The sequence below is a fragment of the Oratosquilla oratoria genome, chromosome 8 (assembly GCF_046742065.1).
Source record: "Oratosquilla oratoria isolate Oo_2021 chromosome 8, ASM4674206v1, whole genome shotgun sequence".
Classification (NCBI taxonomy): domain Eukaryota; kingdom Metazoa; phylum Arthropoda; class Malacostraca; order Stomatopoda; family Squillidae; genus Oratosquilla; species Oratosquilla oratoria.
The window spans coordinates 61632186-61658630 of record NC_134784.1 but is presented as its reverse complement, the minus strand read 5'-3'; the positions used below and the strand labels follow the sequence as shown (position 1 = coordinate 61658630).

Genomic DNA, 26445 nt, shown 5'->3' with positions numbered 1-26445 from the left:
TCTCTCATTTAAGCAGTTCACTCTAAGTACCTCCCTACCTTCTGCCCTTTTCCTCTTTCTCCATCTATTCTCCACTCTCAACTTACCTTCCACCAGAAAATGATCTGATATTCCCCCACTCTCTCCCCTTAGGACATGTACATCCTTAACTCTTCCTACCATACTCCTGGTCACCACTATATAGTCCATTAATGCTCTATCTACCACCCTTCCATTCACCACCCTCTCCCATGTGTACTTATGCTCCACTTTCTTCCTAAACACTGTATTTGCTATCATCAACTCTCATGACACATCTCCATCAATTCTCCACTACGATTTTTACCTGGAACTCCACACTTCCCAATCACTCCGTCTATTGGTTCATTTCCTACCCTAGCATTAAGGTCTCCCAATACAACTACATTGACATTTCTTCCTAATCCCTCTATGAACTCATTTATATCTACCCAAAAAGCCTCCCTTTCCTCTAAGCTCTTCTCACTACCAGGCCCATACGCACTTACAAAAACCCATATCTCCCTTCCCAGCTTCACTTTCATCCACATCAACCTTGATGAAACCTCCTTCCACTCCACTACATGCTCACTTATCTCTTCACTTACTAGTATAGCCACCCCTTCTCTCCCTCGTCCACTCTTCACTCCTGAGTAACTCCCAGCTACACTCCCAAACTCACACTTGCCCTTCCCTTTCATTTTAGTTTCACTCAAAGCCAGCACATCCATCTTTCTCACAAACATACTGCCTATCTCTTCCCTTTTACTCTCATCTGTACTACATCCACACACATTAAAAGACCCAAACCTTAGGGTACTGGTTGGAAAACTCCCAGACCCTCTTATGCCTTCACTTTTTTTAGGAATGTTCCCTTTTGGGGCTACAGGTAGTAGGACTCCTAATCCCATCCCCTGTCCCATTTTTTTTGTTGCCTTTTACAACTCAAGTGGAAAGACTTGGTGGTAGCATTCTCTTCCCCACCACAGGGTAGGCAAAAAAAAAAAGAAATGAATATTCAGAGAAATGGTACAGGACAGTAACAAGGGGTTGGGGGACAGCACAATGGAGGGACAGTTGTAGTATAAAATTGTTATCATTTCTCTATGAACAGTTTTCCTCAATCACAGACAAAATGATGTGTGGCTCTGGTCCATAGGGGCACCCCATATAGACTCTAATGTATCAACTGCATGCTACATACATACATATACCAAGGCTTTTTCCCCCTTTCAAGGGAGGTAGCCAAAAAGAAAAAGGCATAAAAACACTCCCACCCATTTCATCCCCAAATACACTCCACACCCCTCCCACCCTCCCTCTCATCTGAGCACCTCTTGGATGACCGGTCATCCCTGCACCTTGCTCACCGCCCTGGGTCAGAAGCAGTGTCGCAAGACACAGCACATCCACAGCAAGGCCGCTTCATTTAATCGGCGACCCCCCCTCTCCGTCCCCCCTTGCATATAAACTGCATGCTACTTTGCCAAAATAACATGCAGCCAATAGTACTGGGTGTCCATAGGGTTGCTGTGTACTCCAGTTTTGGTCTTATTAGTGTAACTAATATTTATTCAATCATTTCCTCATCCAAGTAGTCAAATGCCACTTTCACTGACCTTAATAGGTTGAGTGTTTCTCCAATTATTTTAATGATACATTTGTCCAGTGTTATGTCTTTGCTCATTATCACTCCAAGGACTCTTTCTGAGTTCACTTTTTTTTACTTCTTCACCGATTTTATAATTTCTTGATACTCTATTTTCACTTTTTCCAAACTCTATTATACTACACTTCTTGATATTGAAGTTCACTTCCCACTTTTGAGTCCATTTCCAGATTTTGTCCAGGTTTAACTGTAATGATTCACAATCCTCCTCTGTTCTTACTTTCTTTAGTATTTTTGCGTCATCTGCAAAGAAATTCATATAACACTCTACTCTTTCATCCATATTATTTATATATATGGCAAACATAATTGGAGCCAGTACAGAACTTTGCGGGACACCACTTATTATTTTTCCCAATTCAAGTATTTGTCTCTAATCATTACCCTCGTTTTTCTCCCAGTCAGGAAGTCTTCCATCCATTCCAATAATTTTCCTCTGATGCCACCTATTGATTATATTTTTCTTATTAGTTTCTTGTGTGGTACCTTAGCAAATGCTTTTTAAAGGTCTGCCCATCCACCCTTTTTTGTATTATTTCTATTAGTCTCAAATAGAAGCAGATCAGGTTTGTTGTACATGATCTTTTTGTCTAAATCCAAATTTATTTGTATTCAGTATAGTTTTTTCTTTCAGATGTGTGACCCATCTACTTTTGATAACTTTTTCACAAATTTTTGCTACTGTGCTTGTTTGGGAGACCAGTCTGTAGTTGGCTGGATCTTTGTTTCCTCATTTATATATAGGTACAATATTTGCATTTTCCCAGTCCTGTGGTACCTTTCCTTCTTTGAGTGAGTATTTAATTATATTGTATATTTTGTCCATCAATACTGGGTTTGAGTCCTTAGCAGTACCACATTTCAATTTCTGCATGTCGACCTTTGATGGCTTATAATTAAAGTGCACTGTGGTTGTTAAAATGTATTTCTAATCACTGGGACCCATTCAGTGTTGTACAAATACTTTCCCACGTTTGTATACTTCCAATTGTACTATCATAGTGGAGATGGAATGAACGCAAAATATCAAGTATGTGTATGTAACTCGAGCATACAAATATATAAGAAAAATTGCACTCAACTTGTATCTCTCTTGATAGCCTAGTTGGTAAGTCATTACCGCACTTGTCATGAAGATGCTGGGTTCGAGTCCTTGACAGTACCGTATTTCAATTTCTGCATGTCGGCCTTTGATGGCTTAGAATTAAAGTGCATTGTGGTTGTTAAAATGTATCTCTAATCACTGGGACCCATTCAGTGTTGTACAAATATATATATATATATATATATATATACATATATATGTATATATACATATATTATACAGGTAGTCGTCGACTTATGACCGAGTTCGGTTCTGACAGACAGGTTGTAAGTCGATCTGGACGCAAGTCGGATTTTATATATATACAGTATATATTACCCTTTATATATTATTTTTGTTACTGTATATATATATTGTATATTATATTTAGGGATGAAATGGGTGGGAGTGTTTTTATGCCTTCCCCTTTTTGGCTACCTCCCTTGGAAGGGGGAAGAAGCCTTGGTATATGTATGTATGTATATTATATTTACCATACTGAAATAATCTTAGCATCTTTGAACTATGTTGTATAGTATTTTTAACCTTTTTATAATTTTATCTGATTTTCTTTGGGAAACGTAGCTTAGGCCTTAGCACACTGAATAAAATCCTATCATCTTTGACCTATGATATTAGATACTTTATTTTTTAACATTTTTATTATTTTACCACCAGACTTTCTTTAGGAAACGTATGCATACTGAATAAATTCGTATTATCTTTGAGCTACGTTCTTTAATATTCATTAACTTTTTATAATTTTCGTTAGGAAACGTAGCCTAGGCCTACGCATACTGAATAAAGTCCTGTCATCTTTGACCTACAAATACTTTTTTGTTTGATAAATACATATCATTGCAAGGCACAATCAGGAAAATTTCTATTTCAAAACACATTCTTCTCGTTTACGTACTATACCGAAAATATTGACAACAGAGCATAAACAAAGTTTACTGTTACATTTTATCAATCGCAAAACATAAAAATACAAAATGCTGTACCGAACATATTGTTATCGACAACAAACTAAGCATAAAAAAAGTTTTACTGTTATATTTCATTAATTGCAAAACATATAAAAATACAAAATGTAAGGTAAAATTTTATTTCAAAACACATTCTTTTCGTTTACATACTGTACCAAACATATTGTTACCGACAACAAATTAGCCTAGGCATAAAAAAAAAAGTTTTACTGTTACATTTTATTAATTGCAAAATATATAGAAATACAAAATGCAAAATTAGGAAACATTTTACTTCAAACAAACAAAATGAAAGAATATTTAGCTGGCTGAAATGCTGATGCCGCCGGCAGCCTGCCAAAATTGTCGTACTTGCGTCTCGCAGCGTACAAAGTAATTGTACTGCACTGCCAGGCATAATATTGCAATTCTATTACTCTATTAAATGTTAGATATTATTGCACTATCTCGTGGTCGTAAAGTCGATCAGTCGTAAGTCGCATAGGTCGTAAGTCGACGACTACCTGTATATATATATATATATGGTTTAAGGTATCTGAGGATTTTTTTTTTTTTGCATTTTATTTAATTTATATTATCATGTTTAAGAAAATAATAATGGCAGTCCCTCAGCTCACTCAAGAAATGAAGAGACATGTTGTTGTCATGGCTTTAAAGTGAACATAGTGATTTCGAAATGGTAATCTTTAACATTCAAAAGATTCTTTATCTACAAATTTTATTACGATTTGGAGACCAAAGATGGAAATGTCTCACTAATATCAGTGTAAAAAGCATTCCAAACACTCTGACATTACCAAAACACCTGAATCTATTCAGCACCTTCAGCAGACCATTGATGGCAATCCCAGAAAATCCACAAGGTCTAATGTGAAAAACTCTGCGTCAGAGGGAACAATTGGAAATGTTGTCTATGAATACATCAGATACAAGTCTCATGTGATGAGGAAATGTTAATTTGTTACAAGGAGTAAAGGAAAATCACTACATTAGATCAAAAAGGCTCTTAAGCCAACTTAAAAATCCAGTAGATGATGTGATTTGGTTTACTCAGATGAGGAAACTTTGAAAAGGATTATAAGGTTAACAGAAAAAATTAGTCTAAGAGTTATGCACATAAAATTTCCTGCAACTGTCATGGTTTCTGGGGTTATCAGCAATGAAGGACATGTGATGCCTACTCACTTCTTTCCATAAGGCCTTAGAATTAATTCCACAGCCTATTACACTGGAAACCATGGTTAAGCCATGACTTAACAATGTACACAATGGAAAGCTTTATGTGGTTCAGCAAGACTTGGTACCATCACACAATTCTCAAGCAACACAGGAATGGATGGGTGAATTTTTTCATAATCACATAACCCCTAACATTTGGCCTCCACACTCCCCAATCTCAATCCATTGGACTATTATGTGTGTAGTATAGCTCAGAAAGGGGTCATTGAACATCCCCACAACACCAAAAATTCTTTGAAAGCTCCCATAGTCAGAATAATGGTCAATATAAACCAAGACTACTTGATTCAAGTATGTAGTTGATTCAGAGCTCGTATATAAAGTTACTGATACGCAAGGTGGTTTTATTGAACAAAATTATACGAATGAAGGTTAATTTTTTCCCATAGCATTTTTCGATAATAAACTATAATCTGTTGCTATATATCCTTTTTTTTTGTATGCACTAATCTGTCCTCCAATATTTTATGCACAATGTAGATGCATATATGCTCGAACATGGAACCATTCTTCACCTACTTGGAAAATGCACTAATGAGCATTACCTACATCCACATGTCAAACCTTAGATGATTATTCAAGGCCTCTCTACAAGTGGAACTCTAGGGAACCAAATGTTTATAAATATGTACTGTTTTGTCTTGACAACAGACATTTTTGGATGCACTACCTTGATCTCCCATATCAATATGATTCCACATGTAGAGTAAAATACTTACAACTGATAGTGTCCTTAATGAAAAGTCTGACAGAAGTCTTCCTGCTTTGCTTTATAATTGGATAAAGTCCAAAACCTTGTTACCATGATGTAAGTATGCTATAAATATGGAGTAAATAATTTTGTGGGTTATCAGAAATAGTTCTTACTAAATGCAAAGAAATCTATTAGCAAGCAAACATGAACTTCTTTCCTATGTGATCTACTTACCCTCGCCTTCCATAGAACTCTAGAAAAAGATCAATTTTTGAAAACTTAATGCCCTAATAATTGCTTATTAATTTGCAAATTCTGGCTTCCTGCACCAACACTTTTTTTAAGATAAATCTCACACTCTTCCACAACTATCTGTACACCACAGTAACATATTACAAACTGAAAAGTATAGAAATCTAATTCTGCACAAATATGTCATGCCATGGCCAAATCTATCAATTACAATCAACAGGCAGCACTTTTTCCTACCAATTTACAAAGTTATGTTTGCCAACCTACCACAGAACAGCAACAAAGCCCTATTATCCAATCAAAAAGAACCACTACCAAAGAAACTGCATGTGTAATGCACCTTAAGCATGCCAATAAAGGAACACTAATTCCTGGCAAGTTGGCTCCCTTACATGCTTCCCCTATGACATCATGGTATAGTTCAGGCAAGTCCCTCCTTCAGGCAGCAACACAAACATTTATAAATAACTGTGTTGACTACAGGAACAACTGAATGACAAGATAAAATCAATAGTAAATCTGGCTATTCAGGCTAAATAGTGTAAGTGTCAGTCTGTTACAGGTTACTGTGGCATGCAAGTAGGTGTAGAAAAAACATGACTCATCTGAGAGCAAGAGAGGAGTGAGACTGGGAGAGAGGTGAAAGACACACCATCAGGGAGGGAGAAAATAGACAGAGGGGGGAAAGAGGGGGTGAGTGGGAGGGAGGGAGGGAGAGGCAAAAAGAGGAAGAAGGAAAGAGAGGAAGGGTAGAGGAGGGGAGGGAAAGAAAGAAAAAGGTGAAGGAGGAAGAGGGGAGAGAGAGAGAACAGAGGAGAGAGAGAGGGAAGAGAGGAGAGGGAAGAGAGGAGATAGAGGGAAGAGAGGAGAGAGGGAAGAGAGGAGAGAGGGAAGAAAGGAAAGAGGGAGGAGAGAGGGGGGAGAGAGGAGAGGAGAGAGAGGGGAGAGAGGAGATGGGAGGCGAGGAGAGGGGAGGAGATTCTTGATCTTCCCTTCAAGTTCATCCCATCAACCTCTGCCTTCCACACTCTTTTTCCTAGTCTTTCTTCATTCATTCTTTCCTTATGTCTAAATCATCCCACTATTCTTCCATCAACCATATCCAACAACTCCCTTTCCACTCCCACTCTCAACCTTGCCTCCTCATTTCTAACTCTGCCCCATACACTGTTGAAGGCGCAATCACCCTTTCATGTGGGCTTCTCTTAGCATCCCTCCCTTGATACCTACTTCTCATGATACTTTTCATTCCCCTTAAGACACTTACCTGTTTCCCTCATTCTACAGTTTACTTTCATCCCCACTCCTCCATTCCTTGCTGCATGTGACCCTATATAACTAAAACTCTCCAGTTCTTCTAGACTTTCTTCTTTAAGACTTACCTCCCACCCTCTTTCCTTATACATCCCATCACTTTATTTTTTACCTCCCTTTACTTTCAATTTTCTTCTCTCACCATCCCAAACACTGTCACTAGCTACCTTATAGCTTCCTCTGACACAGACACAAGTGCACTGTTCTCCACAAACAACAACTGACTTGCCTCCATCTTCCCTCTTCTCTCACTAACCATCTCTAATGCCCTGCCCTTCACCCTCCCATTTAGCTCCCATACCACCCTATCCATGTCTATGTGTAACAACCATGGTGACATCACCCAACCCTGGCAAAGCCCCATCTTCACCTCAAACCACTTATTCTCACCATTTCCAACCCTAACACAAGCTCTTTTTCCCTATCACATAATTTTGCAACATATCCACAATGCCCATGGTTAACTGTCATAAGCCTCCTCCTAATCCATAAAAGCCCAAAAGGCACCCTTACCTTTTGCAAAAAATAAAAGCTTATTTTCCTCCTTCAAAAATTTGATCCAAGCATCCTCTACCTTTCCTAAACCCACACTTCCCCAGTTACTCCTTCTGTTACCCTCTTAATCCTCTCAATTAATACATTCATATGCCTTTCCAACTACACTCAACAGACTCATCCCTCTAAACCTACTACATTCATACTGTCCCTTACTCCTTTGGAAAGTGGAACTATACAAACTGTGCCTCCAGTCTTTAACCTCTTCCATATGGTGCCGCCTACGTAGGCGGCATGAGGAGCAAGTGGATACGCAAGGCTGCCATATCAGCACCTTGGTTATATTTATTGTAGTTCTCCCTGCGTAACTGACATAGTCTTTAAACAGGCTTCATCACATTTTCTATGGTTATCAAAATTCACGGGTGAAAGAGAGAACGATCGATATAAGTGGTGACTATTTTTTTATGATGCGAGTATTATGACACAGCATCGTATGTCTGGCAGCTAAGGCTGCTCGCGAGATTTTGGCCCGGAGTTAAGTGGTTAAGCATATTCCCTTCCCTTAGGTACACATTTAACCTCACTAGCCAATCCACTGTAACTGCCTTCATCAGACATTCCACATAATAACCATCCAAACCATGTGCCTTACCAACTTTCATAACTTCCAATGCTCTTTTTCTACCACAGACTGTTGCCAAGCACCTGGGGGCTGTGGGTCCCCTGCAAAAGAGACCAAGGGCAAAAGAATAACTGAATGTATATCTTTTTTTTCTTTATATAATCCTGTCATTCTCTTCTCTGATTACAGTTATTCTCCTAGCCTCTTCTAATGCCACAATCAATCCCTCACCTCCTAATATTCTGCAAGTCTCTGAAACATTCTACACATGTTCCTCTTACCTCCCTTTAACATCCATCCATCTACATCCTTTACCTTTTCCTCTTGACCTGACTTGTCCCACTTCACTCTATTTACATACATACATATACCAAAGGCTTTTTTCCCCCTTACATGGGAGGTAGCCAAAAAACAAAGTCATAAAAACCACTCCCACCCATTCCATCCCTATCACACTCCATTCCCCTCCACCCTCTTATCTTGGCACCTCCAGGATGACGAGTCATCCCTGCATCTTGTCCACTGCCCTGGGTCAGAAGCAGTGATGCAAAACACAGCACATCCACAGCAAGGCTGCTTCATTAAATTGGTGACCCCTCTCTCTCCATCCCCTCATGCAGAAAAGAAGACAGGGAGAAATCCCTTTGGGCTGCATCAAGTTTTTCTCACACATACTCCCTCACCCCCCATCCCTCACCCATTCCACCTCATGCATCACAACATCATCCATATACAACCATTCTCCATTCATCTGTCTTCTGTTCTCTCCCATCCTTCATCAATAGGCATTCCCCTCTTCCCCAAAGCCCCTTTTACCCCATCCATCCATATCATCCTAGGTTACCCCCTCATGTTCACTCCCTCCACATCTGCCTTCCACACCACTTTTACTAGTCCTTCTTCACTCATTCTTTCCATGTGTCCAAACCATCCCACTACTCTTTCATCCACTCTATCTCCCAACTCCCTTTCCATGCCCATTCTCCTCCTCACCTCATTTCTCACTCTATCCAGCCTAATAACCCCATCATACTTCTCTGACACCTCATCTCAAACTCCTTCTCTCTTCCTCTGGATGTTCCATGTTTCTGCCCCATACAGAGCTGGAGGCACAATCACTCCTTCATATGATCTCCTTTTATCATCCATTCCCAAATGGTAATTTCTCATTACACTTCTTAATCCACCAAGGCATTTGCTTGCTTCCCTCAATCTACATTCTATCTCCACCTCCACTCCTCCCTTTCCTGCCACATTCGCACTCAAGTATCTAAAACTATCCATTTCCTCCATTCTCTATCCCTTGATACTCACTTCCAGTCTGCTGCCACCCTTATATGTCTCATCACCTTACTTTTACCCACATTTATTTTAAACTTCCTTCTTTTGCACACTTTTCCAAACTCTGTCACTAACTTCCTCAATCCCTCTCCTGATCCTGCTACAAGCACAGTGTCATCAGCAAACAACAACTGGCTTATCTCCCATTTTTCTCCATTTCCTTTAACCATCTCCAATCCCTGACCCACCACCCTTGAATTTACTTCTCACACCACCCCATCCATGTATAAATTGAACAGCCAGGGCATAACACATCCTTGATGAAGTCCCACCTTTACCCCAAACCACTCACTATCTCTATTTCTAATACTGACACAAGTTCTACTACTCTCATAAAAACTCTTGACTGCTCCTAAAAGCTTTCCTTCTATCCTGTATATCAGCAATACTTCCCACAGTACCCTCCTGTCTACACTGTCATAAGCCTTTTCCAAATCCATAAAAGGCCAGAAAACATCCTTGCCTTTTCCTATAGCTTTCTCACATATCTTACCACAAAAACCTGATCTACGCAACCTCTACCTGTCCTACACCCACACTGTTCCTCACCAATTACTCCCTCTGGTCCTCTCCTAATCCTCTCAATCAAGACCCTCCCACAAGCCTTCCCAACTACATTTATCAAGGTAATTCCTCTAAAACTACTACACTCACACTTGTCCCCTTTCCCCTTGTAAAGTGGAACTATACAGGCACTTTTCCGGCACTCTACCCTCTCTTAAACAAACATTAAATAACCACACCAGCCAGTCCACCATAACTGTACCTCCTTTATTCAGACATTCTGCATGACATCCATCCAGACCAGGTGCCTTACCTGCTCTCATCATCTAAACTGCCTTCACTTTATCCTTCCTTATATCTACTCCATTTTCCTCACTTATCATGGCCATTTTCTTAACACTTCCCACTGCAGCTACCTTTCCCTCCCAATTCTCCTTCACATTTAGCAACTCCCTAAAAGACTCTACCTATCTCTCTCTTACTGCCTTCTATTCCATTATCATCTCTCCATCTGCACCTTTTACCTTTTCTTCTCTACTTGATTCACCTCCTCTTCCTCTCTTAATTTCTTTCCAAAACATCTTTTTATTACTTTCAAAATTTTCTGTCATATTCCCCATTTCACATCCTCTTTGCCTCCTTTATCTTATGCATTACTTTTTATTTCTTCGTACCTCTCATATGATTCCCTCGTCCTATTTTGTAACCAATCTGTGAAAGCTCGCTTCTTCTCTTCTACAACCTCCTTTGTTTCCTCATCCCACCACTCACTACCCTTCCTTCTATTTCCTCCCATCCTCCTTGCTCCACATACCATATTTACACACCTTGTGACTCCCTCCTTGAACCATCCCCATTCCTCCTCCACTCCTAGTTCTACTCTATCCTTCACTCCCTCCTACTCCTCTCTCAGCTTCTTCTTGTACTCCTTCTCCTTTTCTTTCTAATTTAAGCAGTTCACTCTAAGCAGCTCCCTACCTTTTTTCCTTTTCCTCTTTCTCCATCTATCCTCCACTCTCAACTTACTTCCACCAGAAAATGATCTGATATTCCCCCACTTCCCTTAGAACATGTACATCCTTAACTCTTCCTATTATACTCCTGAAGAAAGTGCATACCTTGAGCTCTAATAGAAAAATAACACTCATTTTTTGTACATACACATACCAAAGGCTTTTTCCCCCTTACACGGGAGGTAGTCAAAAAACAAAGGCATAAAAACCACTCCCACCTATTCCATCCCCAACATACTCCACTCCCCTCCACCCTCTTATTTTGCGCATTACACTATCTTTTTGCTAGTTTTCCTTAACTTATTTCTATATGCAGAAACCATCCATTATTTTTGGTAAATCCTCTTAATTTTTTTCAAGATTGCTACCAACATCACTATTAATCTGCAGTTAAAAAAATAAGTAGAAACTTGATTTAGTGAGTCCTTAAGGGAAACATGTTTTAATGAAATCTTAAAACTAACAGAGGAAAGCTCAAATTATAGAATATAATTCTGTCAAACTGAGTATATTCTGTTATTTATTACAAAGCAAATACAGGTAGTGATCGACTTACAACCTATGTGATTTATGACTGATTGACTTTCATGTCTAGCCTCTTAAATACTATGATGCCTATGTAGACGTCATGAGCCATGAGTAGGTATATGAGGATGCTGGCGTTGGTGTTCTGATCATATCTATTTTGTAGTTGTAGCTGAAAGACCCTTGTATTCTGTGAACAGGCTTGATCACATTTTCTGAAATGTTATATCTATTAAGGGTGATGTCAAAGCCAGATTGGATCAAGATGTTTGTCTTGGAGTGATAGGTGATCCTATCAAATGGTGCCACAAAATGGTGGTATGTGCTAAAAAGAATGGCAAACCTCACAGAACAGTTGACATACAACCACTCAACAAATACACCAACCATGACACACACCATAATCAAGTCTACCTTCCTGCAGGCACACTCTGTCCCACATCATACCAAGAAGACATTATGCAATGCTTGGAATGGATACCATAGCATACCACTGTGTGAGGAGTTTCACTACCTTACAACCTTCATCACCCCGTGGGGTCAGTACAGAGATACATTGCTTCAGGTGACGCCTACAGCCATTGCTTTGATGAAATAGTCTCTGATATATAAAACAAAACCAAGTGTGTTGACAACAGCCTACTCTGGTCCTACAACACTGAGGACTCCTTCTTCCAAGCAATCAGCTGGCTCGACTTATGTGGCCACAATGGCATCATCCAGAACCCTGATAAGGTCTTCACTGAGGACACAGTCAAATTTACTAGATTTCAGATATCACTCACCACCATCACTCATGGTTTGGGTTGGTAAATCAAGTTTCATATGCCTTCACCTCTATAGAGAAGATGCAACCATTCAGGAGCCTTTTGAAACCTGATAGCCCAGAGTGATTATAAATGAGATTGGCAAAGGTGTGGAGATAATTATCTGACAAGCTCCAACCTACCTACCAAGCCACAAACTAGAGCAAGACTGGCATTGACTTCTGGCTACTAAAGAAGCACTGCCCCTGCCCTTCCAACAACCCCACCTGCTGTAGACCCAGATTCACTTCCACAGCTGAATTGTGCTATGCTCCAGTTGAAGGTGAGACATGAGCAGCCATTGATGCCTTGGAGAAAGCGTGTCATTTTGTACTGGACTGTGCAGCCCTCACAATTGCTGTTGTCCACAAACACCTACTCACGGTCTTCAGTGCCTTGAGAACATACCAAACCCATGCCTATGCAACTTCAAGGAAAGAAAATAAATCCACTTCCGTTTCAAGATGATCCATGTGCCAGGAGTATGATACAAAGCAGCAGACTGCATCTTGTGCCACCCTGTTGATAAGCCCACACCTATCCACCTCCCTGGTGATATCATAGCCACTACCCAAGGCAGCAATGATGATATCTGCATGCTTTCCCTGCCACACTCCTGGACCACATCCACACTCACAAGCCACCTCTGTCTGGAACTACCTGCCAAGACTCTACAGCGACAGTAACTTCTTCTGTAGCTCTAGAGGCACTACATCTGTGACTTGGAATGATGTCTACATGGCAATAACCAGTGATGAGACCATGACCAAACTGCTACCTACCACTGAAGACAGGATGCCCAGATATTGACACAAACTCCTTCCTCAAGTATATGACTACCATAACTTCCAGGAGGGCCTCTGCCCACATGACAACATCATCCTATACAACGACTGTGATGGTATCCCTCCCTTCCTCCATGACAAGGTGCTCCACTCACTACATTCAGCTTATCAAGGTGTTTCCTCCATGACAGCACTTGCAGAGGCATGAATCTTTTGGCCCAGAATATCATCTACTATCCATGACCTACATGCCTGCCACTTGCAGTGAGTCACATGGCACCATCACAGCCCAGCCCACCACCCACCCCTCCCATCAGGTCTGCATACTCATTCTGATATATGCTGACTTCTTTCACTATGCAAAATCCAGCTATCTAGTAAAAGTGGACAGATACAACAACTGGTCCACTGTAGAATGCAGAACTGAGGGCGTGTGTTTCTAACATTCAGCATCAGCATTGAAATGACCAGTGACAGCAGACCTGACTTCTCCACAACAGCAACATGGAACTTCCTCAAGAACTAGAATGTTTGTCATTGCCTGTCATCTGTTGCCTGCCCTCATGGCAACTGCAGGGCAGAAACTGTTGTGAAAACAACCAAATGGCTCATAACTGACAACACTGGCCCCAATGGTGAGTTGGATACTGACACATTCCAACATGTCATGCCCCAGTATAAACACATCTGACATGGCAACCAAACTCTCCCCAGTACAGTGCATTTTTTATTGCCCTACAATACGCAACTTCATCCCTATTCTCCCTGGTCGCTACGAGCCCCAACCTACCTGGAAAGAAATGCTACTAGCCAGAGAGGAAGCCCTACAGAACCAACTTATGAGGACTTCTGAACAACTCAACAAACACACCAAATGCCTACCCCCCCCCCACACACAAACACCCCACCCCCCCGTCATTGGTGACTCTGAGAGCATACAAAACCAGACAGGCCCACACCCCACAAAATGGGACGGACTGATATTGTGGTGGAAGTACAACAATTTAACAAATACTGTACATGGTTTGTGTAGATGGCTCCAATTGTGTAATCATCAGAAACAGGAAGTTTCTGCAAAAACATACCCCTGTGCTCTCTTGTGAGTCCATGTCCACTCTCCCACCTGAATGGTACTCACAGTACCTACCTCCAGTGAAGCTGCGTGCACCAATCAAGTTCTCACTGAACTCAACACCTACTCCCTCTACCTGCCCTGAAAGCACCACTGCAACAGCAATGTTCTCATATATGGGGTTCAAAATACTCCAAATGATATGAGTTTGCCATTGATATGGGTAAGAATTGCAGCTCAGGGACTAGCAAACATCTTTAAATACTATATTTTTTTCATCAACCTTACCAGCCAGCTTCCTTTACATCCCTCCACTCTGCCTCATTTCTCACTCTATTCATCCTTGTAAACCCCACCATACTTCTTGAACACTTCATCTCAAAGACATTGATTAAGTTGAAACTATACTGGTTTGTGAATTTGAGGTATGATAAATTTGAGAGGAGATGGGACCCTAAGAGTGTTGCTCCTTTCTTCTATACTACAATAAGATAAATATATAGCATTAGAAAATTAAATATTAATTTTGTGAATTATAATACATCAACATAATACATATTTTTCTTGGTGGAAATCAATAACAGAAAAAGCTGTTAGAAGCATTTCACTAATGAACAAAGCCACATTGGCTACTTGAGACACCACCTTTGTTTTGATAGATGCAGAGGTCAAAGAAATAAAAGTATGATACATTCATCTATTCTAACCTAACATACCTACGTAACCTAACTTACCTAACCTGCATTTAGTAATGCAGTACCTGTAATTCTAGTGGTGATCAAAGTTGTTGTCATCTCTGACCTCCAAATCTATCAAAACAAATATGGCATCCACAACTATTTATATATAGCTTTAAGCAGTTTTTTTTTATTGATTTCTGCCAAGAAAAATGTATAATACTTTGATGTATTATAATTTAAAAGACTATCATTAATATTCTAATGCTATATCATGTAGGTGTGCACATTTAAAAAAAATACCATATATTAAATTTTTTGTATATTTTTAAAAGTGCACACCAATGCCATACAGCAATAGAAAATTAAATAATGATTATGAAAATAATATACATTATTTTTGGCAGAAATCAATAAGAGAAAAAGTTGGTAAAAGCTATAAACAAACAAACATAGCCATTTTGACTACTTCAGATGCCATCTTTGTTTTGTTAGAGATGGAGGTCAAAGAAATTAAAGTATGGTAAATTCGTCTATTCTAACTTATCCTACCTACCTACTAGCAATAATAATCAGGCTGTTAGCATCCATGACGATGATGACCCAGATGATCTTTAGAATTTGAGGTACTGAATTACTTGATATATGTTAGGTTACATAGGTTAGGTTAGAATAGATGAATTTATCATATTTTCATTTCTTCGACCTCAGCATGTATCAAAACAAACATGGCATATCATTCAATCGCTGTGACTTCGTTTATTAGTAAATTAGATTTTGCAACTTTTTTGTTATTGATTTCTGCCAAGAAAATCACATATTACGTCAATGTACTATAATTTACAAAATTGATAATTAATTTTCTATTGTTATATTGTGTAAGTGTCCCCAACTAAAATTGGACAATTTATAGTTTCACCCAACCAACGATTTTGCGATGTGGCTTATGTGTTTCTGGTGAGATATGTTATGTCTTGAATGATGGTGTACATCATTTCAGTCCCAAATGCGCATTTTTCAAGTAATTAATTATTGAAGTTATGCAGTCATGCCTACATCTCCTCCCCAACGATCTGGGGGGACCTGTGGGAAATTGGGGTTTTTGGGTGGGGAGCACTAATAAATCGAGTAATGCGCATTGCAAAACAGGTAAATTAACAAGAACACATGAAAAATATATAAAAAACATAAATTTCACCTTTGAGGGCCGGAGTGTGGTCAGCTAACACGACCGGTAGCCATGTTTGTTTACCAACAATTCGAAATATTTCTCGCTATATCCGCTACATTTAGCAAAAGCCACTCCACCCACACAGGAGTTGCTAACCATAAACTAACATAACCAAACCTAACCGTTCGGTTAGGTTAGGTCAGGTTACGTTAGGTTTGCTTAGGTTAAGTTACGTTAGGTTTGGTTAGGTTATGCTTGATTAGGTTATGTTACTTTAGGTTACATTAGGTTATGTTCAGTTAGATTAGGTTACGTTAGGTTAGGATAGGTTAGGTTTGCTTAGGTTAGGTTAGGTTAGCTTAGGTTTGGTTAGGTTACGTTACGTTAGGTTAAGTTAGATTAGGTTTGCTTAGGTTAGGTTACATAAGGTTAGGTTACGTTAGGTTACATAAGGTTGGGTTACGTTAAGTTTGGTTAGGTTATGTTATGCTAGGTTACATTTGGTTAGGTTACGTTCAGTTAGGTTAGGTTTGGTTAGGATAGGTTAGGTTCGCTTAGGTTAGGTTAGGTTATGTTATGTTAGGTTACGTTAGGTTACGTTAAGTTAGGTTTGGTTAGGTTACTTAAGGTTACGTTAGGTTTGGTTAGGTTAGGTTATGTTAGGATAGGTTAGGTTACGTTACTTTACGGTTAGCAACTCCTGCATGGGTGTAGTGGCCTTTGCTAAATGTAGCGGATAAAGCGAGAAATATTTCAAATCGTTGGTAAACAAACATGGCTAATGCTTGTGTTAGCCGACCGAACTCCAGACCTCAAAGGTGAAATTTATGTTTTTTTATATATTTTTAATGTCTTCTTGTTCATTTTAAACATGTTTTGCAATGCACATTACTTGATTTATTAGTGCTCCCCACACCAAAAACCCCAATTTCCCACAGATCCCCCCAGATCATTGGGGTAGGTAGGTCAAACATCACCAGAGGCGCCACCGTCGATGACAAGCACAATAGCGCGTCATTTTATGCGCATGCCATGTAAACAGCCAAATTTACATACCGTGGGAAATTTCATTCATACAAATGTTATGCGAGTGTATTTACTACAATCATAGTAAATTTCAAACAATTATATCATCAGTTACATGTCGGTACATAAAAACATAAGATAAACATGGCGGCTTGCATTCAGCAGTAAATCGAAAATTGGTTTATGTTTCAGCGTAAAAAAAGAGCTAAATAAATTCAGTGTATTGGCAACTGACCAAAATGAACGAAAACTACTAGTCTCGCGGATTATTCTAATACCAAAATAAAGGCAGCATGTTACGGAAGAGCGGAGAAATCAGTGGTACTAATTAGTTTTTTTCTATCGGGTCGGATTATCGGATAACAACGTCAACATCCATCCCGCCATCTTATCTATCACTGGTGGTATGGATCAAACTTCACTCTATTAAGTTTCTTTCTATTATGTTATTCAAACTATTTTCTTTAAAATGTGTGATTTTCATGTAATTTGACGGTATTCGTAGCTGTGGTGGGTAATTTTGCAGAGGATAAAAACGTAATTCTTTGATCAAATTACATGGAAATCACACATCTTACAGAAAACAGGTTAAATAATGCAACCATATGCTAATTTTTTATATAAAATTGTGCCTGTCAGTAATAACCGTCATTATTTACATTTGATCGGCGATTAGTCAGACCACACGTTTCGGCCCAATTTCCTGGGACAAAATAGGCCCGATTTAATTCTATTCAAAATGCAATATCTCGAGAATTAGGACAGCTAGATGGATAATTCAAATTGCATTGTACTCATAGTGACTTTTTTTTTTAGCAAGGTCAACATGAAAATGAAATTCCTGATATTTGAGCTGAAGTAGTTCTCATGGGATGCAAAAAGTTGCTATGAGTATAATGCAATTTGAATTATCCATCTAGCTGTCCTAGTTCTCGAGATATTGCATTTTGAATGGAATTAAATCGGGCCGAAACGTGCAGTCTGACTAATCGCTGATCAAACGTAAACAATGACGGTTTTTACTGACAGGCACAATTTTATATAAAAATTTAGCATATGGTTGCACTATTTGACCTATTTTCTTTAAGATGTGTGATTTCCATGTTATTTGATCATAGAATTCCATTTTTATCCTCTGCAAAATTACCCACCACAGCTACAAATACCGTCAAATTACATGAAAATCACACATTTTAAAGAAAATAGTTTGAATAATTCAACTATATGCAAGCTATTACACTAATAACACAATAGTAACAAACTTAATAGTGTAGTTTGATCCATACCACCAGTGATCATAGATAGCGGGCAGGACGAATCGTAGCTGTGGTCCGTAATATTACGGAGGATAAAAACGTAACGGTAAAATTTTACTTTCGACCATTGTAGGAATATAGCAATACAAAATTAAATAGTAATTTTGTAAATCAAAATGGATGAACGAAATATGCAATTTTGTGTGCGGAAATGAAAATAAAAAAGTTGCTAAAACAGATTTCCTAAGTAACGAAGTCGTGTACGACGAATGGTACGCCATGTTTGTTATGGTAGATGCCGACGTCAGAGAAATGAAAGGACGATAAATTTGTCTAAACTAAACTAAACTAACCTAACCTGTGTTTAATAAATCATTACCTGCAAATTAGATATCCGGCTGGTCCTCATCGTCGTCGTCGTGAGAGACGTTGGCGGGCTTTTCAACCACTCTCAGCTTTTGTATGGCTATATTCCTCCAATGGTCGAAAGTAACATTTTACCGGTTAGGTTAGGTTAGTTTACTTTAGTTTAGACAAATTTATCGTCCTTTCATTTCTCCGACGTCGGAATCTACCATAACAAACATGGCGTACCATTCGTAGTACATGACTTCGTTACTTAAGAAATCTGTTTTAGAAACTTTTTTTGTTTTCATTTCCGCACACAAAATGGCATATACCGTTCATACATTTTAATTTACAAAATTACCATTTAATTTTGTATTGCTATATTCCAACAATGGTCGAAAGTAAAATTTTACCAACGTAACTTCTCTTTGATCAAATTACATGAAAATCACACATGTTACAGAAAATAGTTCAAATAATTCAACTATAATTCTATTACACTAATAACATAATAGTAAGAAACTTAATAGAGTGAAGTTTGATCCATACTACCAGTGATAGATAAGATGGCGGAATGGATGTTAATGTTATCCGATAATCCGACCCGATAGAAAAAAAAACATTAAAACCACCGATTTCTCAGCTCTACCGTAACACGCTGCCTTTATTTTGGTATTAGAATAATCCGCGAGACTAGTAGTTTTCATATATTTTGGTTAGTTGCCAAAACTCTATTTAGCTAATTTTTTACGCTGAAACATAAACCAATTTTCAATTTACTGCTGAATGCAAGCCGCCATGTTTATCTTTTGTTGTTTATGTACCGACATGTAACTGATGATGTAATTGTTTGAAATTTACTACGATTCATTTGTATGAATGAAATTTCCGACGGTATGTAAATTTGGCAGTTTGCATGGCGTGCGCATAAAATGATGCGCTATTGTGCTCGTCATCGACGGTGGCACCTCTGGTGGTGTTTGACCTACCTAACTTTTTGCATCCCATGAGAACTACTTCAGCTCAAATATCAGGAATTCCATTTTCATGTTGACCTAGCTAATTGGGTAGATGTAGGCATAACTGCATAACTTCAATAATTAATTACTTGAAAAGTACACATTTGTGACGGAAATGATGTACACCATCTTTCAATATACAACATCTCACCAGAAACACTTAAGCCACATCACAAAATTATTGGTTGGATGAAACTATAAATTGACCCTAAAATTTTATCCAACACACTCAACAAATTAAATACCCTGCATTTTTTTTATTTTAACATATAACTGCTTTAACAATTGACAAAGGATGAGTACATAAGAAATAGAACAAAACATCTTGAGGTAAAAGCGACATACACATATCTTTTAAGGAAAGATTTAATTCTTGCATGTGATAACTGTTGAGGCCAGATACTCAAATTATATTATGTAATTATACAAGGTTGAAGGTAGCAGATGATGTAAACAGTGGTAGGGTTGCTTGAGGTAAATGCAGCAACTGTGTTAGGAAAAAAGGAGGGCACACAGAAACCAACTAATGCAACTGCTGTGCTACAAAAAAGGAAAATAAAGGACCTTGGCCTCAGTCCTGGACCACAGAACCAATGGGCAAGCTAGGCGTAAGGTCCCAAGCTCTAGCCTCTAGGCACCCACCTTCACCCACAAAGTGGGTTTTTCTGTTAGCCCTACGCATTTGGGTAGGTTATTGAAGGTTAGCCTACGCCACTATTAGGGTGAGTTGACACACAGGGCACACGGTGATAGTGTACCGAAGCCTGGTAGAGGGTAGGAAGCCGTGGTAGATGGTGGGAAGGACGTCCGCAATGTAAACAACTTACCGCGGTACGCCATCAATCCACACACTCCACTCCAGCAGCCATTAGAGTCCACACTGCAAGCATTTTTCCTTTAAGTGCAAGTATGTGGCCACACTAGTAGCAGAGGCTACTGTCATTTGCAACAGAGATTAAATAATTATTTGTTGAGATCCAAGAATGAAAGAAAACAAACAAAAGAAATGAAACACTCAGCTTTCTTACATGACGCTGTTTGTCGTCTGTTGATCTAAGGAATCGGATTTGCTTATACACCATATGACTTTTATGATCGTTTTACTAGGCAATCGAATCGTTTGCACAATTTTTGTTTCCACTGTGGCAGTACCACCGGTACACAACACAAAACTGTAAACATTGGAGATGCCGCGTTAGTGGGAGCACTTTTAAATTATCCAAAATGGCCTTGACACCTCCCGTATCTTCACGGGTTTTTCAGTGTATAGAGAAATGTGATATGCATGGACTAGCTATGTGCAGGGAGGATGAAATGCGCCCCATCCTTCCCTGCTTAGTACGAATGAGTCTTATAGCACCACTTGACCATTCTCAAGAGTGCATATCTGGAAGAAAGATTATCTTGCGGATTCTATCGGGAATTGAAGCTGTGAATTCCCTGGTGGCCTTACTCTCAATTGATTTTCCGGCATTAGAGGCCGATGTTAAAAAAGAGCAGCAACTGAGGTAAGTACCGTGTTATGTGTAATGAAACAACTTCAGGTAAAATTTTAGTTGTGGCTGTGCACACCTATGCGATGTTAGGATGTAGCAATAGAAAATTAATTATTAATTTTGTAAATTACAATAGATCAACGTAAAATGTGACTTTCTTGGCGGAAATCAATAAAAAAAAAATGGCTAAAACCTATTTTCTAACAAACGAAGTCGCAGTGGTTGAATGATACACCATGTTTGTTTTGATAGGTGCCGAGGTCAAAAATGAAATGATGATAAATTAGTCTATTCTAACCTAAGTTAATGTAACCTAACCTAACTAACCTATGTAACCTAACCAATGTTTAGTGATTTGGTACCTCAAATTCTAAAGATCATCTGGGTTGTCATTGTCATCACAGATGCGCCTCGGGTAATTTACAGATGGCAGCAGAACCCTGTGTTCTCTCATAAAGTCCAAGGAAGCCTTACCATTATTCTATTGTCTTAGTAACAGTGCTTATTGACATCACCTGGAGTTGAGAACACCTGGTCTACAATGTAAAAGCCGCCATCATCTGATTGTCACAGTGAATGGACTGGCATGGTATTGGTACTGCATCCTAGTGCCTTTGTTCGTTATTAAATTTGCTTGTAACTGGGTTTTTTGTTTTTAATTTCTGCCAAGAAAATTGTATATTACATTCATGTATTATAATTTACAAAATTAATACTTAATTTTCTAATGCTGTGTCGCATAGGTGTGCACAATTAAAGTAATACCCAACTTGACAGTGTCAGGGATCTTGAAGTCTGACAGGAGGTTTTGACAAACTTGGTACTCCTTGTCAGAGAAATTAAAAGGTATATAATGATAGTTGTTTTGATGACCTTCAGCTGTATCTATGTCATTTTTAGTTCTTTTAAACCTTGCATTTGACAGCTGTTCATCAGTAATTTTTTTTTTTTTTTTTTTTTTTTTTTTCTCTCCCATTTACCAGCAGTTCCTTCAACTTGTAGCTTCTCTGAGGGATCCATGATATTTAGGCAAAAGGGTAATTTTTCTTAGAAATACACATCTGCATAGTATAGCCATAAAAGATTAAAGGTAAATTGAGATTTAGGATTAGAAAATTTAAAGGTATTTTTTAGTAGTGCACACTTACACAGTATAGCATCAGTCTAGAAAATTAAATTAAATACATATACCTAAGGCTTTTTCCCCCTTACAAGGGAGGTAGCCAAAAAACAAAGTCATAAAAACCATTCCCACCCATTCCATCCCTAATACACTTCACTCTCCTCCACCCTCTACCTCCCTCTTATCTTGGCACCTCCTGGATGACAGGTCATCCCTGCATCTTGTCCACTGCCCTGGGTCAGAAGCAGTGTCGCAAGACACAGCACATCCACAGCAGGGCTGCTTCATTAAATCGGTGATCCCCCCTCTCCATCCCCTCATGCAGAAAAGGAGAAGACAGGGAGAAATCCCTTCAGGCTGCATCAAATTTTTCTCACACATATTACCTCACCCCCATCCCCCACCCATTCCACCTCATGCATCACAACATCCTCCATATACAACCATTTTCCATTCACCCCTGTTTTCTGTCCTCTCCCATCCTTCCTCAACAGACATTCCCCTCTTCCCCAAAGCCCCCCTTCACCCCATCCATCCATCTCATCCTAGGTTGCCCCCTCATGTTCACTCCTTCCACATCTGCCTTCTGTATCTCTTTTACTAGTCTTTCTTCACTCATTCTTTCCATGTGTCCAAACCATCCCAATAATCTTTCATTCACCCTATCTTCCAACTCCCTTACCACCCCCGATCTCCTCATCACCTCCTCATTTCTCACTATCCAGCCTAGTAACCCCTATCATACTTCTCAGACACCTCATCTCAAACACATTCAAACTCCTTCTCTCTTCCTCTCTTATGTTCCATGTTTCTGCCCCACACAGTGCTTGAGGCACAATCACTCCTTCATACAATCTCCTTTTATCATCCATTCCCAAATGTCTATTTCTCATTACACTTTTTAATCCACCAAGGCATTTACTCGCTTCTCTCAATCTACATTCTACCTCCACCTCTACTCCTCCCTTTCCTGCCACATTCGCACCCAAGTATCTAAAACTATCCACTTCCTCCAGTCGCTCTCCCTAAATGCTCACTTCCAGTCTGCTGCCACTTTCACCCCTTGTACATCTCGTCACCTTACTTTTGCCCACATTTATCATCAACTTCTTTCTTTCACACACTCTCCCAAACTCTGTCACCAACTTCCTCAATCCCTCCTCTGATCCTGCTACAAGCGCAGTGTCCTCTGCAAACAACAGCTGGCTCACCTCCCACTTTTCTCCATTTTCTTTAACCATCTACACTCCCTGACCCACTACCCTTGCATTTACCTCTCGCATGACCCCATCCATGTATAAGTTGAACAGCCAGGGCGACATAACACATCCCTGACAAAGTCCCACTTTTACCTCAAACCACTCACTCTCTCCATTTCTAATCCTGACACATGCTCTACTACTCTTGTAAAAACTCCTGACAGCTCCTAAAAGCTTTCCTCCTATTCTGTTTATCTCGAATACCTCCCACAGTGCCTTCCTGTCTACCCTGTCATAAGCCTTTTCCAGATCCATAAGAACCCAAGAAATATCCCTACCTTTTCCTATAGCTTTCTCACATATCTGACCACAAAAATCTGATCTATTCAACCTGTACCTGTCCTAAATCCACACTATTCCTCACCAATTACTCCATCTGTTCCTCTCCCAATCCTCTCAATCAAGATCCTCCCACAAGCCTTCCCAACTACACTTAACACACTAATCTCTCTGAAACTACTACACTCACACTTGTCCCCTTTTCCCTTGTAGAGTGGAACTATACAGGCACTCCTCCAGTCCTCTGGCACTCTACCCTCTCTCCAACAAACATTAAATAACCTCACCAGCCAGTCCAACATCACTGTACCAGACATTCTTCATGGCATCCATCCAGACCAGGTGTCTTACCTGCTCTCATCATCTTAACAACTGCCTTCATCTCATCTTTCCTTATTTCTCCTCCATTTTCCTCACTCATCACGGTCATTTTCTTAGCACTTCCCACTGCAACTATCCCTCCCTATCCTCCTTCACATTTAGCAACTCCCTAAAATACTCTGCCCATCTTCCCATTACTGCCTTCTCTTCCATTATCATCTCACCATGTGCACCTTTTACCTTTTCTTCTCTACTTGATTTGCCTCCTCTTCCTGAAAGGAGAATTCAACATCCATAGGAATCCACCAAGATTACAAGGAGTCACAGGTAATCCACTTAGAATAGTACATACATATACCAAAGGCTCTTTACCCCATACAAGGGAGGTAGCCCCCCCCAAAAAAAAAAAAAAAAAAAAAAATCATAGGAACTACTCCCACCCATTCCACCCCCTCCATACTACAGTACCCTCTTCCCTCCCTCTTATTTTGGCACCTCTGGGATGACGGGTCATCATCCCTGCATCTTGTCCATTGCCTTGGGTCAGAAGCAGTGCCACAAGACACAGCACATCCACAGCAAGGCCGCTTCATTAAATCAGTGACCCCCCCCCTCTCTGTCCCCTCATGCAGAAAAGAAGATGGGGAGAAATCCCTTCAGGCTGCATCAATTTATTTTTCATACATACTCCCTCACCCCCCCACCCATTCCCCCTCATGCATCACAGCATCATCCATACACAACCATTTGCCATTCACCCCTATCTGTCTTCTCTTGTCCTTCCTCAACAGACATTCCCCTTTTACCTCATCCATCCATCTCATCCTTGGTCGCCACCTCATGTTCACTCCTTCCACCTCTGCCACCTCTTTTACAAATCTTTATTCACTCATTCTTTCCATGTGTCCAAACCATCTCCCAACTCCCTTTCCATCCCTGTTCTCCTCCCCACCTCATGTCTCACTCTATCCAGCCGAGTAACCCCTGTCATACTTCTCAGGCACCTCATCTCAAACACATTCTAACTCCTCTCTTCCTCTCTTATGTTCCATGTTTCTGCCCCGTACAGTGCTGTTGGCACAATCTCTCCTTCATACAATCTCATAGCATCCATTCGCAAATGTCTATTTCTCATTACACTTTTTAGTACCCCAAGGCATTTACTCTCTTTTCTCAATCTACATTCTACCTCCACCCCTACTCCTCCCTTTCCTGCCACATTTGCACCCAAGTATCTAAAACTATCCACTTCCAGTCTCTCTCCCTTAATACTCACTTCCAGTCTGCTGCCACTTTCACCCCTTGTACATCTCATCACCTTACTTTTACCCACATTTATCATCAACTTCCTTCTTTACACACCTTCCCAAACTATGTCACTAACTTCCTCAATGCCTTCTCTGATCCTGCTACAAGCGCAGTGTTGTCAGCAAACAACAACTGGCTTACTCCCACTTTTCTCCATTTTCTTTAACCATCTCCACTCCCTGACCCACTACCCTTACATTTACCTCCTGCATCACCCCATCCATGTATAAGTTGAACAACCAGGGTGACATAACACATCCCTGGGAAAGTCCCACCTTTACCTCAAACCACTCTCCATTTCTTATCCTAACACAACCTCTACTACTCTCGTAAAAACTCTTGACAGCTCTTAAAAGCTCCACCTATCCCATATATCTGCAGTACCTCGCACATTGCCTTCTTGTCTACCCTGTTGTAAGCCCTTTCCAAATCTGTAAAGGCCCAAAAAGCATCCTTAACTTTTCCTAAAGTGTTCTTACATATCTCTTACCACAAAGATTGGATCCACGCTACCCCTACCTGTCCTAAACCCACTCTGTTCCTCACCAATTACTCCTTCAATTCCTCTCTTAATCCTCTCAATCAAAACCCTCCCATAAGCCTTCCCAACTACACTTAACAAGCTGATCCCTCAGAAACTACTACACTCACACTTGTCCTCTTTTCCCTTGAGAAGTGGAACTGTATAGGCACTCCTCCAGCCCTCTGGCACTCTACCCTCTCTCCAACAAACATTAAATAACCTCACCAGCCAGTCC

At 39.8% G+C, this 26445-nt stretch overlaps 2 protein-coding genes across 15 annotated transcripts in view; one reads left to right on the top strand and one right to left on the bottom strand.

The window, feature by feature from the left end:
* MED31 (mediator complex subunit 31) overlaps positions 1–20922 on the bottom strand; it is a 54948-nt gene extending 34026 nt beyond the window's left edge. For 3 of the 14 annotated variants that reach the window (XM_076189313.1, XM_076189314.1, XM_076189315.1), the window contains exon 1: positions 20660–20756. In XM_076189313.1, the coding sequence (XP_076045428.1) occupies positions 20660–20741 (82 nt within the window). In that variant the 5' untranslated portion in view covers positions 20742–20756. Of the gene's footprint in view, positions 1–5906; positions 5926–8388; positions 8414–20543 lie in introns of those variants that run through there. The other 11 variants (XM_076189320.1, XM_076189323.1, XM_076189325.1 and 8 more) reach the window with 6 other exon arrangements.
* A 64-nt stretch (positions 20923–20986) lies between these two features.
* Positions 20987–26445, top strand: part of IntS2 (integrator complex subunit 2) — a 65249-nt gene continuing 59790 nt past the window's right edge. The window contains exon 1 of the mRNA XM_076189311.1: positions 20987–21409. Within this exon, the coding sequence (XP_076045426.1) occupies positions 21126–21409 (284 nt within the window). The 5' untranslated portion in view covers positions 20987–21125. The remainder of the gene's footprint in view (positions 21410–26445) is intronic.